This window comes from Erythrolamprus reginae, chromosome 1, assembly GCF_031021105.1.
Source record: "Erythrolamprus reginae isolate rEryReg1 chromosome 1, rEryReg1.hap1, whole genome shotgun sequence".
In the NCBI taxonomy this organism is placed as follows: domain Eukaryota; kingdom Metazoa; phylum Chordata; class Lepidosauria; order Squamata; family Dipsadidae; genus Erythrolamprus; species Erythrolamprus reginae.
Window position 1 is genome coordinate 381,529,985 of NC_091950.1, and position 13,555 is coordinate 381,543,539.

A 13,555-nucleotide genomic window follows, 5' to 3' on the forward strand; every position below is an offset into this window, starting at 1 on the left:
AAGCTTTACTTCAGGCGTACCAGCACTATACGAAAAACTGAGGCCTTGTTCGTCTCATTTGGTTCCTGTAGACTGGGTCTCAAGGTTTCTTCAAATACCATTAGCCAATGGGTAAGACTCTGTATAGTCGAGGCATACAAGGCGAGTTCAACTAGTCCGCCGTGTGGCATACAGGCTCATTCAACAAGGAGTGCGGCTTCGGCGGCGGGTTGGACGACGCAAGCACCCATTGAAGACATTTGCAGAGCCGCGGCGTGGAGTACACCCACAACATTTATTCGCCACTACAAGTTAGATGCCTTCGCTTCGGCTGAGGCTGCCTTTGGCAGGCGTGTACTTCAGAAAGTGTGCGGGGAGGCGCAGTCCATGGTTCACCAATCTCCCTCCCTGGAACATTAAACTTGGGTATATCCCATGCTGGACTCTCCTTCCAGAGGCATGGGAGAAGAACCGTTGTACCTACCTGAACGGTCTTCTCGATGCCCTGGAAGGAGAGTCCAAACCCTCCCTCTTGAACCATGGGAGTTCTAGTTCTTGTTGTTATTCTTCTTGTTAAATAAATTGTTTGATTATTCTACCTTCGTTTTTTAAAACTGGCTTCTTGGGGCAGCAAGGGGGCTGTACCTAATTATTATGTAATTATGTTAATTTAAAACTCAGTCCTACCAATAAGACTTGAGCTAAACCCATGCTGGACTCTCCTTCCAGGGCATCGAGAAGACCGTTCAGGTAGGTACAACGGTTCTTCTATTCTGACTGTATTCAGTTTGCTCAAAGTTCCAGCACTGAAAAATGTCTTCTTTGTTTTTATACAGACATAAAAAGAATCGTGAAGTGGCCAGTGAACTTTTGATGAGATTAAAAGACAACAGAGATCTTCAAAAATTTCTTCAAGATTGCCAAGAGGTATGTTTTCTTAATCCACTGAGAAAGTGATTCCTCCATTCCCCTTCAGTAGAAGGTACTTCTGTTTGTGTGTGTCTCTGTCTTTTAGGTCTGATATATTAATTAATATCAGATGATAGCTATCACCTCTAGACCAATTGATTAACCTCTAATGGCAGACAGTCCTAAATAGCTTTTATTATTCCTGTTTTTGTTTTGCTAAACCAGCAACAGTGTACCATTTTATTAAAAAAAAACAACCCTGTTCTAAGGTAACAATATTGTTTCTTTTCATCTAGAGCCTTTCTGTGAGAGTAAATGGGCAATTAAAAAGTTTGATAAATACATACATAGATACATACAATAAATTAAAGTACATAACCATAACTTCCTAGATTCTTCTTGTCTCCATTGCTTAACAATTAAATACATTTTGCAGACAGATACAACCACCATACTTTTCCTACAGTGGAATAATAATGAAAATTAAAAGAAGGCAGCTCTCTGAAATAGAATCCATTATCTCTGCACATTAATCTCTTACGAGAAAAACTCTCATTTTCTTGGGACATTAAAGAGCTGCTACAAGTCAAATTAAATAGTTCTTGACTATTGGACTTGTGGGTTGATAAGATTTAAGGGAATTTTGTGCACTGTTAATCAACTTAGATATTAGAAATATAAACAAGTTAAATGAAATCTATAAATTTCAGCTTCTGAGAACCAAGGACCTCAGGCAGAGAACATACTAATCAAATAGCAGTAGCAATAGCACTTAGACTTATATACCACTCCACAGTGGTATATCTAAGCAGTTTTACAGAGAGTAAACATATTGCCCCGAACAATCTGGGTCTTCATTTTACCGACCTTGGAAGGAAGGAGGCTAAGTCAACCTTGAACCTATTGAGATTCGATCTGCCAAACTGATGGCAGCTGGTGATCAGTAGAAGAAGCTTACAGTACTGCACTCTAACCACTGCATCACCGAGGCTCTCATAGTATTAAAGCTCAAAAGTATTATTCATGATCAAGAACTATTGATAAAAATAGAACTTAATAGTCATAAGGGATGGACATAAAAGAAATGCCTCATATCTCTGTGTTTTGATTGACTGTGTGAGGTTGAAGCAAACAACACTCATAACAAGCACAGCAAAGCCTAGCTACTCATATTATGAGTATCTTATAGCAAGAACCATTCTGTCTACTTTCCTGGCCCTTCCTTTGCTACAAAAATTTTGCTCATAAATAGAATTAACACTCTCCTCTCCCCACATCTCATACTGTATTTTGCTACTACTGGACCCTGAGAACATCTCTTTCTGTAAGTCAGGATAATATAGCTTCAAAGTGAACTTGGTGCTGCTTTGGGAGCAGACCAGCTATTGTCCAATTGAAGGCTCAAAAAGAACCCTTCCCAAAGCTATGAACGACCTCTTTGTTATCTCCCTCTGAAAGGCAGATTCTTCTAATTCCCGCAATTGCAGATTTTCCTTTTATTTCCATCTTTAACGAGCCTTTTATGAAGTGACCTTTGGAAATGTTCATGAATGAATGAAAAATGGTCTTTGTCAACCAAAAATAGAGGGTGGCTGGCCTAGCTGTCCCATTCTGCTCCACTCCCTTTGCTTGGATAAGATTTTGTATGTGGGAGAGTTTTGTTGCATGCTATGAATCAGATATGTTGACATACTGTCCTCTTGGGGGTGGTTGGGTGAAAAAATGCAGAATGTGCAGTAGTTCAAAATGTACTACATTTTCTTAACCTTACAGAAAAAGAGTTAGGAAGATTTGGATATGGTTACTTGGGAGAAGTCTCTTGTTAGTAATCTGAGGTTGAACTGGTAGCCAATCCTTTTTGTTTGCCTGTAGAAGTGATAGGTCTCCTTTGCACATACTTCCAAATTTGTTCCAGAGGTTTAGAGAATTCAGAAAGGAGAAGGCAAGGCAACTTCCTGTTGTATGGAATTTACAGCATTCCACTCCCATAGTGTTCGATGAAGCCTTTGATTATAGTCTCAGGCAGAGAAAAAAAGCTGTGCCACTGTTAACATTCTAAAGTCCAGCTAGCATAAAAGCACTATGTTGGCAATTGAATGTGCACAGACCACTGTACACCAGCCAGTATTGTCTCTTCTGACAATGATGTCCATAGGGAAAGCAGGTTATTAATGGTGGGAATTTCAATAGGAAGGGCTTTCCTCTCAAACTCTTTTTTGTCCAACCATTGAATACGCAAGACTCCCATTTTCATTACAGTCCTCCTCACAATTCTGCATAACATAGATTTCTGCAAAAAAATAATAATAATAATTCCTACCCAGGTTGACATAAGGTCTTTTAAACTCTGTGTGTGGGTGTCCGTGTGTGTGTTGGGAATTTAGACTGTGATTTTCAATATGAAAGAGTGTACTCTATCACTGAACTACATCGTTTCACCAGAATTATTTCTGAATACCATATTTTTCAGAATATAAGATGCACCGGAGTATAAGACACACCTTAGTTTTGGGGAAGGAAAATAGGGGGGGAAATTTTACCTACCAAGTATTCATCTGGCTAGCGTCCTTAGTCTGGTCAGCTTCAGCACATCATTTTATTCCCTAGTTAGGACTGAGGGAAAAAACCTTTATTCAGAGGGAATAACAATGAAAACAAGCCTGCAAAAACTTAGGGCTAGAATAAAATTTCGGAGTAGCAATGAAAAAAAATCCTGCAAGCCCGGAAGCACCTCGTTTGGGTTGAGAAAAAAGCTTTTAAAAAGTTACATTTGGAGTATAAGACACATCCAAATTTTCAGCCTCTTTTGGGGGGGGGGGGGGAGGAGCATCTTATATTCTGAAAAATATGGTAATTTGCATAGGGCCTTCATAGATATTTCTATTGCTGACACTGAGTTAAGCTATCTGTGACTTAAAATCCATCTGTGACTGTATTTCAATCTTATAAATGTGCTTTTAGGCTAAGCTAGACATTGTGGCACCAGCATAGCTTTGGATATGGGATGGTCCAGCCAGCTGCAAAGAGGCTGAGAGTAACTTCATGCTGAGGAGTAACAGATGGGAGGTGACATAAATTCACTCCCATTTCCATCTTGCATGTTGGAAATCTTCTCTTTACTACCTTTTCATGAGTTATGAAATGAAGGTATACATCATTGAAATGGCCTAAGGGAGAAATTTTGGCAGAGGAAAAGCAGCAAGCAGTTCTGCTTTCCTGTTGAAACTAGGACCACATTGATGTTTGAAAATATAGATGTCTGTAAGTTAATGTTGAACTGGTACTTTAACATTTTCAAAACCAATGTCTTTGCTTTCTTCCTTACCTTCCAGTCCTAGAATCAAGAATTCTATAGCTTAAGGGATTTTACCAAATCATTTCTTTTACAAAGCATATGGTATAATTTCAGTTTTCAAAATAGTTTAGAGTTTTTATTATGATCAGTATAACAAAAACACACACCAAATATAATCATTACAAACTATTAAAATAGTTAAGAAAAGCGTGATGGGATACAATCAACTCTTAGAGACATTTCAGAGTAGAAGGAGTTTTATCTGTTGATAATAAAATGAGACATACAAGCTTTCCCCAGAATAATGTCCAGTAGTTCCTGGAGCTAGTTTAAGAAAGATTCTATTGGAGACCGGTATTTCCATTATGCCAGTACCAGCATCTGGACTTAGTCAGATAATATAAATTGTCAGAAAGTTTTTTAATGGCTGTGGATATATCCTATTTAAACTTAAACATTTCCATCATTTTTCAGCTGTCTCTCTGGATTAACGAGAAGATGCTTACAGCACAAGATATGTCTTATGATGAAGCACGGAACCTTCACAGCAAGTGGCTGAAACACCAAGCCTTCATGGCTGAGCTTGGCTCCAACAAAGAGTGGCTTGACAAAATCCAAAAGGTATGGGGCACAGGAATGGTGCTTTGGGAAAGCCCTTTGGGTTTACTTCTCATGTCCCTTCAGGAACAATCAAGTGTATTAGTCCTATGCATGTGGAATTACCAGGTTATGAAAAACTGGGTTAGCTCTTCTTGGTTGATCATTTTGTTTAATTTTAGGAAGGGATGCAGTTGATTGCCGAAAAGCCTGAAACCGAAGCAATTGTGAAAGAGAAGTTGACAAGCCTACACCAGATGTGGCAAGAACTGGAAAGCACCACCCAAACCAAAGCTCAGCGGCTTTTTGATGCCAATAAGGCTGAGCTGTTCACCCAGAGCTGTGCTGACCTAGATAAATGGCTGAATGGCTTGGAGAGCCAGATACAATCAGATGATTATGGCAAAGACCTCACAAGTGTCAACATTTTGCTGAAAAAACAACAGGTAAAGCCATTGGAATTGCAAATGTTACCACTTTGGTAATGGACAGAAAGAGGGGCAAAAATTGTGAAATATATATGAGTTTATTTTTATGATAAAAAAATTATCTGAATGCCTTTTCAGTTGGATAGCATTCAAATTGACTACAGTGTTCTATTATTATATCATTTTTATATATTTGGGATACTTCCATTAAGAAAAGCAAGTGTATCATGTGAAATATATCAAATATTCCTAAGCTGAGTGGTATTTAGTGGGTCAGTGCAATGCCTTGAATTCAGAAATGCTTCCTAACGTTCAAGGAATGAATGTATCTGGCAGTTTAAAGCAGCTGTGTTTTCCCCCAGTTTGTTGTGCTGCCCTCTGCAGTTGCAGCCAGATGCCAAATACATACCCATACCTGTTCCAAACTATTATTTATGCCTGCAGATCTATAGCCTGCATAGCCATATCATTTAGCCATCTTTGTTTCCCAGATATAATTGGAATACAAATCCCCTGACCTGCCTTCTAAAGCAAGGAGAAAAATATCTGAGGGCTCATTTTTCAACAGTTCATGGCAGTCTCTAAAAGTTTATAAAATATCTTTTGTACACCTGGGCCATTTGATGAGGACAGAAATAGCACTGTTGTCCTTGGCTGATTCATTGCTATAGGTTTCCTCCATATTCTAGAGATTTGTCTGTCAAATATGAGGTTGATTTTCACAGGAAGAGTTGAAATAGGCACTGTTATATTTTTAACCTTGAAAACTTGTGCATTCTTTTCATTTTGTTTGCAAAATTGTGTTTCTCCACTCATACATGGCTATAAATCACAGAAAACTGTCACAGAAAAGTTCCTTTGCAAAAAGTCTCAAAAGTACTGGAAAGAATTACATAGAATATCCAGAAAAATTTGAAAATAAAACTCAAATATAAACTACAATGCATAAATATTTGAGTTGGGCAGGACCCAAAGAACATAAATGAAAAGCACCACAATTTATTAAGAGATGGCTGACAACAGCAAGAACCAATGTAACACAACATTGGAAAAGAGAAAGCCTTTCAGTAATTCAGGTTTGGGAGACCAAAATCTGAGAATACACAGCAATGAAAAAACGGACACTATTTGTAACAGAAGTCTAACCAAATTCAAGCAGAAATGGTTCCCTTATAAATAACATGTTGTACATAAAGGCAAACTAAAACATTTAGAATATTGTCTTTGAAGAAAAAAAGGAAGCTGTTTAAAAACCATTAAAATGACCCAAATAAAAATGAACTGTAATCTCATTGAATAGCATAAAAGAAAGTGGCAATTACTGCCTGAATCTTTTTGTTTTGTGATCTTGCTAATGTTTCTTAGATGGTAATATCACTTTAGCAATGGATGAATATCTACATTTTCATTTGCATTGTAGATGCTTGAGAATCAAATGGAAGTCCGTAAGAAAGAGGTTGAAGAGCTGCAGAGTCAAGCCCAGGCACTGGGTGAGGAAGGCAAGAGTACTGATGAAGTTGATGGTAAACGTTACACAGTGGAGAAGAAATTCACCGAATTGCTGGAGCCCTTGAATGAAAGGAAGTCTCACCTACTGGCCTCTAAGGAGATCCATCAGTTCAACCGAGATGTAGAGGATGAAATTGTGAGTTTAAAGTTTATTCTCAGTTACAGCTTGACTTATTTTATGGATTTTCTGGGTAGCACACAATTGTTATTAGCCAATCTCTTAATTCTTGTTATACTTCCTTTCCATGTTTATATTCCATATTGATCGGTATATTTTATCTCTCCAGTTATGGGTTGGAGAAAGGATGCCTATTGCCACATCCACAGATCATGGGCACAATCTTCAGACTGTTCAGTTGTTAATTAAGAAAAATCAGGTAAGAGGCCTGTTAGCAACCTTCAATAAGCAAAATATTCAAAATTTATTTGTTTGTTTGTTTGTTTGATTGATTCAATTTTTAGGCCACCCTTCTCCTCATGGACTTAGATCAGCTCACAATGGTAAAAATAAACACAGTAAATAATAATACAATTAAAACATTAAATATATATATAAAACCCACTATTAAAACAAACGACCATACCCTTTTCATACAAATGGTTGGAGGAAGGCTCAGGATCCCCAGGCCTGCCAGCATAAGTCCTCAGAGAGGGGCGGCATACAAATCTAATAAATTATTATTATTATTATTATTATTATTATTATTATTATTATTATTAATTATGTCAGTACAACACAGCAAACAAGATCACTATGCTGGATTTCGTATTTCATCACCAGTCGGGCGCTTCCCAAGCACCTAGGACTGCGTGACGTAGCGGCGAATTATGTTTGCCGATCCCAGTAAAGCGGCCTTTTGCAATTGACAGATGAAGATTTTGTCAATTCCGATGGTTTTCAAATGTATTATTATTATTATTATTATTATTATTATTATTATTATTATTATTATTAATGTGTTTTTAATGCCTTTAGAAAGGCAATGAGAGTGGGGGCAGTGCAAATCTCCAGGGGGAGTTGGTTCCAGAGGGTCGGGACTGCAACAAGAAGGCTCTCCCCCGTGGACCCGCCAGTCAGCATTGTTTGGCTGATGGGGCCCGAAGAAGCCCGACTCTGTGTGATCTAACCAATCAATGGGATACGTGAGACAGAAGACGGTCCCGTAAATAATGTGATCCAATGCAATGTAGGGCTTTATAGGTGATAAACAACAGCTTGAATTGCATTCAGAGATGAATCGGCAGCCAGAATAGCTGACAGTGCTGGGCTGATGTGGGGGTACCTGGGTACGCTCAACATAACTCTCGTGGCTGCATGCTGGACTAGTTGCAGTCTCCGGACAGTCTTCAAGGGTAGTCCCAAGTAGAGTGCATTTCAGTAATCAAGCCTAGAGGTAATGAGAGTATGAGTGACCATGTGAAGAAACTCCCTGTCCAAATAGGCCCTGTCCAAATTTACATTCTTTCCTTAACAAATATTGTGAGTGAAGTTTGTGGATGAATGCTTTTGCTTCCCCCCCGCCCCCTTTTCCTTTGCCCTGCCATATTTTTACATTAATTTTTTAATGAATGAAAAGCATCATTCACACATTCTAATCATCTGTGTAAGTTTCAGGGGCTCCTATATTTTATATGCAACTGATAGAAATGAATCTTTCAACTGTGGCGAGGGGGGCGTTTGCCCAGGTTCGCCTGGTGCACCAGTTGCGGACCTATTTGGACCGGGAGTCACTGCTCACAGTCACTCATGCCCTCATCACCTTGAGGCTCGACTACTGTAACGCTCTCTACATGGGGCTACCTTTGAAAAGTGTTCGGAAACTTCAGATCGTGCAGAATGCAGCTGCGAGAGCAATCATGGGCTTTCCCAAGTATGCCCATGTTACACCAACACTCCGCAGTCTGCATTGGTTGCCGGTCAGTTGCCGGTCACAATTCAAAGTGTTGGTTATGACCTATAAAGCCCTTCATGACATCGGACCAGAATATCTCCAGGACCGCCTTCTGCCACACGAATCCCAGCGACCAGTTGGGTCCCACAGAGTTGGCCTTCTCCAGGTCCCATCGACTAAACAATGTCGTTTGGCGGGACTTAGGGGAAGAGCCTTCTCTGGCCCCGACCTTCTGGAACCAGCTCCCCCCAAAGATCAGAATTGCCCCCACCCTCCTTGCCTTTTGTAAGCTCCTTAAAACCCACCTCTGTCGTCAGGCATGGGGGAAATAAGATATTCCTTTCCCCCCAGGCCTTTACAAGTTGTGCATGGTATATTTGTGTGTATGTTTGGTTTTTAATAAGGGTTTCTTAATTATTTTAATATTAGATTTGTCATATGCTGTTTTATTATTGTTGTTAGCCGCCCCGAGTCTGTGGAGAGGGGCGGCATACAAATCTAATAATAATAAATAAATCTTAGTTTCTGTGATAGAAATTAAGGCTATTTTATTACCACTGCAGACATAATAAATGGTGCAGTTGTTTGAATCTACTCCACTTACCACAGTGAGTTGGTTTATTTCTTATGCCTGGTTGAGTCTTCCATTTTCCACACATCATGATTTTCTACAGTAAAATCTTCTCACATGAATATAAGATGTAGGTGCTTTGGGCACTACTTGCTTAAATCACAAATATGTGTTGACTTATCAATGAATTCATCTTTACCCAGTCTCTTGTTCTAAAGATATTGTTAAAGATAAGAGCAGTTTTGTGTAATGGTTAGAATGCTGGCCTAGAAACAGACTTCTCATTATCTTTTCTTTTAAGCATTTGTTAAACAATTCCTAGTATGAGTATTAAATCCCCCTTACCCCCTTTAGACACTTCAGAAAGAAATCCATGGACACCAGCCTCGTATCGATGACATTTTTGAGAGGAGCCAAAACATCCTTAAAGACAGCAGCCTTAATGCCGAAGCAATCCAGCAGCGGCTCGCAGATTTGCAGCAGCTGTGGAACCTCCTGATTGAGGAGACAGAGAAACGCCACAAGCGCCTTGAGGAATCCCACAAAGCCCAACAATATTATTTTGATGCTGCAGAAGCTGAAGCCTGGATGAGTGAACAGGAGCTCTACATGATGTCAGAAGAGAAGGCCAAGGTGAGGCAGCTTCCTGCTACATAGGAAGTTGAGCTTATCTGCAGTTTCTGAGCTAAATCAGTGTTTTTCCAGCTCAGCAACTTTAAGATATGTGGACTTCAACTCTCAGAATTTTCCAACCAGCATGATATTAAAACTATCATGCATATAATGTATAAACACTTTACTTTTGTTCCTAAAGACTATATGGATGTTAAATATAGAATTAAAGACAGATGGGTAGGTAGAAGTCCTGGCCTCGCTATGTTTTGACTTGAGTTCAGTTTTCTGTGTTTATTTCTTTTTTGATGAAGAGTACATATGTGTTTCTAGAAAAAATGACCTAATCTGTTTCAGATTTCATAAACTCAGGATAGGATTCTTGTATCTGGATTTGAATAATCCACATTTAAAATATTTTAAAATCATTGAATTAAAAATCAAAAAGCACCACAGGGAGAAAAAACAATAGGTCTGACATACATCCTATTGTGGCGTGTCATGGGGATTGTAGTTTATGTCCCATTCAGAGGTGGGTTACAGCAGATTCTGACCAGTTCTGGAGAACTGGTAGCGGAAATTTTGAGTAGTTCGGAGAACTGGTAAATACCAGCTCTGACTTGCCCTGCCCTATCTATTCTCTGGCTCCCGAGTCCCAGCTGATTACGAGGAAATGAAGATTTTGCACTAACCTTCCCCTGGAGTGGGGAGGGAATGCAGATTTTACAGTACAGTGTTCCCTCAATTTTCGCGGGTTCGAACTTCGCGGAAAGTCTATACCACGGTTTTTCAAAAATATTAATTAAAAAATACTTCGCGGTTTCCCCCCCTATACCACGGTTTTCTCCCGCCCAATGACGTCACATGTTATCGCCAAATTTTTGTCTGCCTTTAACAAATATTTATTTTAATAAACTTTAATAAATAAACATGGTGAGTAATAATCTAAATGGTTGTTAAGGGAATGGGAAATTGTAATTTAGGGGTTTTAAGTGTTAAGGGAAGGCTTGTGATACTGTTCATAGCCAAAAATAGTGTATTTACTTCCGCATCTCTACTTTGCGGAAATTCGACTTTCACGGGCGGTCTCGGAACGCATCCCCCGCAAAAATTGAGGGAACACTGTATTCTTCCCCTGCAATGCCCATCAAACCACATTGTGCCAACCGAGCCACGCCCACAGAACCGGTAGTAAAAATGTTTGAATCCCACCACTAACCTCATCATACCCATGCATATTGTGACCATCATTTGTCAGCACCCCAAATAGCATCTGAGAAATAAATCAGATTCCAGTTCAATTCTCTCATCCAAGGTTCAATTTATTATCAGAGCCATGTTGGTCACACCATTGCCATCCTGATACTGATTTCCTTCCAGTACTCCACCCAGGTTAAGATTCATCCCACATCCCCACACCCACAAGTTTATCATGAGGAGCAATCAGAGTTCAGGGATTTCACCGATTTCAGTTGGTGCAGAACAAAAGATGACCTTGGACTCTAAGAAAAGAATTTATTGTGGCTATTAACTTTCCCTCTCATGCAACTACTCCTTCCAGTTCCCCTAATACTATTCTACTGTGGCAGGCCAAAGTCTCTAACTCCACATGATGGCTTCGGCCTGACATCATTATTGTTAGATCATTCAGTTAACTTATTTTCATTAGAAATGCTAATTTCTAATGGTGGTGTACCACCGCTGTATTTTAAGTCATTCTTGTCATTTACAAAACAGATAACTAGTCAGTTTTCTTATAGCTAAACAACATTGAATGATGTTACATTTGAACAGGATTGGGGAATGTATTCTCTGTCCTCTATAATCCAGCACTTTCGATGTAGGTTGACATTCCATATATAACAGTAGCAGCATTGGGAACTGTAAACCTTGAGTTAAAATTTTCCATTTAGCAGACTTTAGAAACATATTTTTAGATGTCCTGACATCATCCACATATAATAGGCAAAGTGCAAGTAATGTGGGCAAGGCAATTATATTTATTTTATATAATTTATAATGACTCATGTAATTTGAGTAATAAAGTTATTATCAAGTTGTACAAATTATAAAATGCATGTCAAAATTTCCACAAATTATATCATTTGTTTCATTTGCATAATGACACAATTACACAAAGGACAAATAAGTCAGGAATTACAATATTGCAAGTAAAACAAATAAAACAGCCGGGGGAAAGCCCTTAGGATAATTTGCCATTTAATGAACATGATTCGTTGTGTCTTGAAACTTTAGGATGAACAAAGTGCAGTTTCTATGTTGAAGAAGCACCAGATTTTGGAACAAGCTGTAGAAGACTATGCTGAGACAGTCCACCAACTTTCGAAGACCAGCAGAACTTTGGTAGCAGATAATCATCCAGAGAGGTGGCTTCTACTGTTCTGCCTTTATGCTTTTGTTCTTGTAGGAACTGCTGTGCTGGATCTGATGAATGGTTCATTAAGATTAGCATCCTTTCCTTTTCTAAGGTCTTCTAAATTTACAATTATTCTGGATTAAAAAAACAGCAAGATTAGCTCATAGCCTGATTTAGATCTAACAAGCTGCAGATTTCCTGTTCTGCTCAAGTATTCCACTTAGGTACTTTCTTGCCCCTTCCCTTTTGGATTCAGAGGGAGACTTAGAAAGCTTGTGCTTTTGGTTTTAAATAAACCATTGCTCTCCATGATAACTGTATTGAAGATTTTTGAGTTTCAGTTTTAGAACAATCCAGGAATCTGTGCTTGTTTCTTCATTGCACTGCATTTCCCTCATGGTTTTATCCCATCTATGAACAAGTTCGCACAAATTACTAGATGTAGTCCTCAACTGATATCCATTCAAATTGCAAAAGACCTCCACACAGCTACTTATGAACAGATTTGAAGTGCCGGTGGTCATTCCTTCCCAATCATGTGATCTCATTTTGGGTGCTCAGCAATCATCCCAATTTTACAGCCATTTGCAGTGTTCCTCAGTCATGTGATTGTGATTTATGACCTTTTACCAGAAACCAATATTGATTGAATATTACATTTGCTTAACAACCATGGTGCTTCACTTGATTGCCATAAGCAAGGTCATAAAATCAGCAATGGTCACATGATAACCTGCTTAAGTGATAAGACTTGTGACCATAATTCTAGGCTCAATTATAGTCGTACATTAGGGACTACCAGTACATAATTCAGCTGAACCCTTTTGGCAAAACCATTCATTCCTCCACTCAAGTAAATATCGGTTTTTCAGTAGAACAGGCTGCCAGGAATAGAGACCAATAAAAACAAGAAATAAAAACCTTGTTCTAAAGAGAAGTGACATAAATGGGAGATGGAATGGGGAAAGAAAAGCAAGGGAAAAAAAACCAGGCATGGATTCTTAACCTACAGTTTCTCTAACATTACAATATAGATATCATAGTGACATAATTAAAAATTATTGCTTACTTTTTTATATGCATATTATCAGAAAGAAAAGAACTGATATAATTTCTCCATTTCTCTTCATGTGATGGAACATCTGTTGTTGATTGCTGAGAGATAAAAATTGCTCAATACTGACGGTCTTTGTCTAAATGCTATTAAAATTGTACTTTCATTTTATGATTGAATGGCACCAAACTAAACTTCTTTTGGGGATATGTATAAAATAATTACATCTTGACAAATGGAAAAATCTAGCAGAGAAATATGGTAGAAGAGTTTTAATTTTCTCTGTAATTCTTCATACTCTCTGAATTCTGGCACATTTCCCATTTGAACAA

At 38.6% G+C, this 13,555-nt stretch overlaps 1 protein-coding gene across 2 annotated transcripts in view; it reads left to right on the top strand.

Annotated features, from left to right (window-relative positions):
* The window catches only part of SPTBN1 (spectrin beta, non-erythrocytic 1), a 215,589-nt gene that overhangs the window by 166,792 nt on the left and 35,242 nt on the right, over positions 1-13,555 (top strand). For both annotated transcript variants that reach the window (XM_070734769.1, XM_070734770.1), the window contains 7 exons: positions 816-906; positions 4,658-4,804; positions 4,963-5,226; positions 6,629-6,853; positions 7,005-7,094; positions 9,535-9,813; positions 12,049-12,179. In XM_070734769.1, coding sequence (XP_070590870.1) covers positions 816-906; positions 4,658-4,804; positions 4,963-5,226; positions 6,629-6,853; positions 7,005-7,094; positions 9,535-9,813; positions 12,049-12,179 — 1,227 coding nt within the window. The remainder of the gene's footprint in view (positions 1-815; positions 907-4,657; positions 4,805-4,962; positions 5,227-6,628; positions 6,854-7,004; positions 7,095-9,534; positions 9,814-12,048; positions 12,180-13,555) is intronic.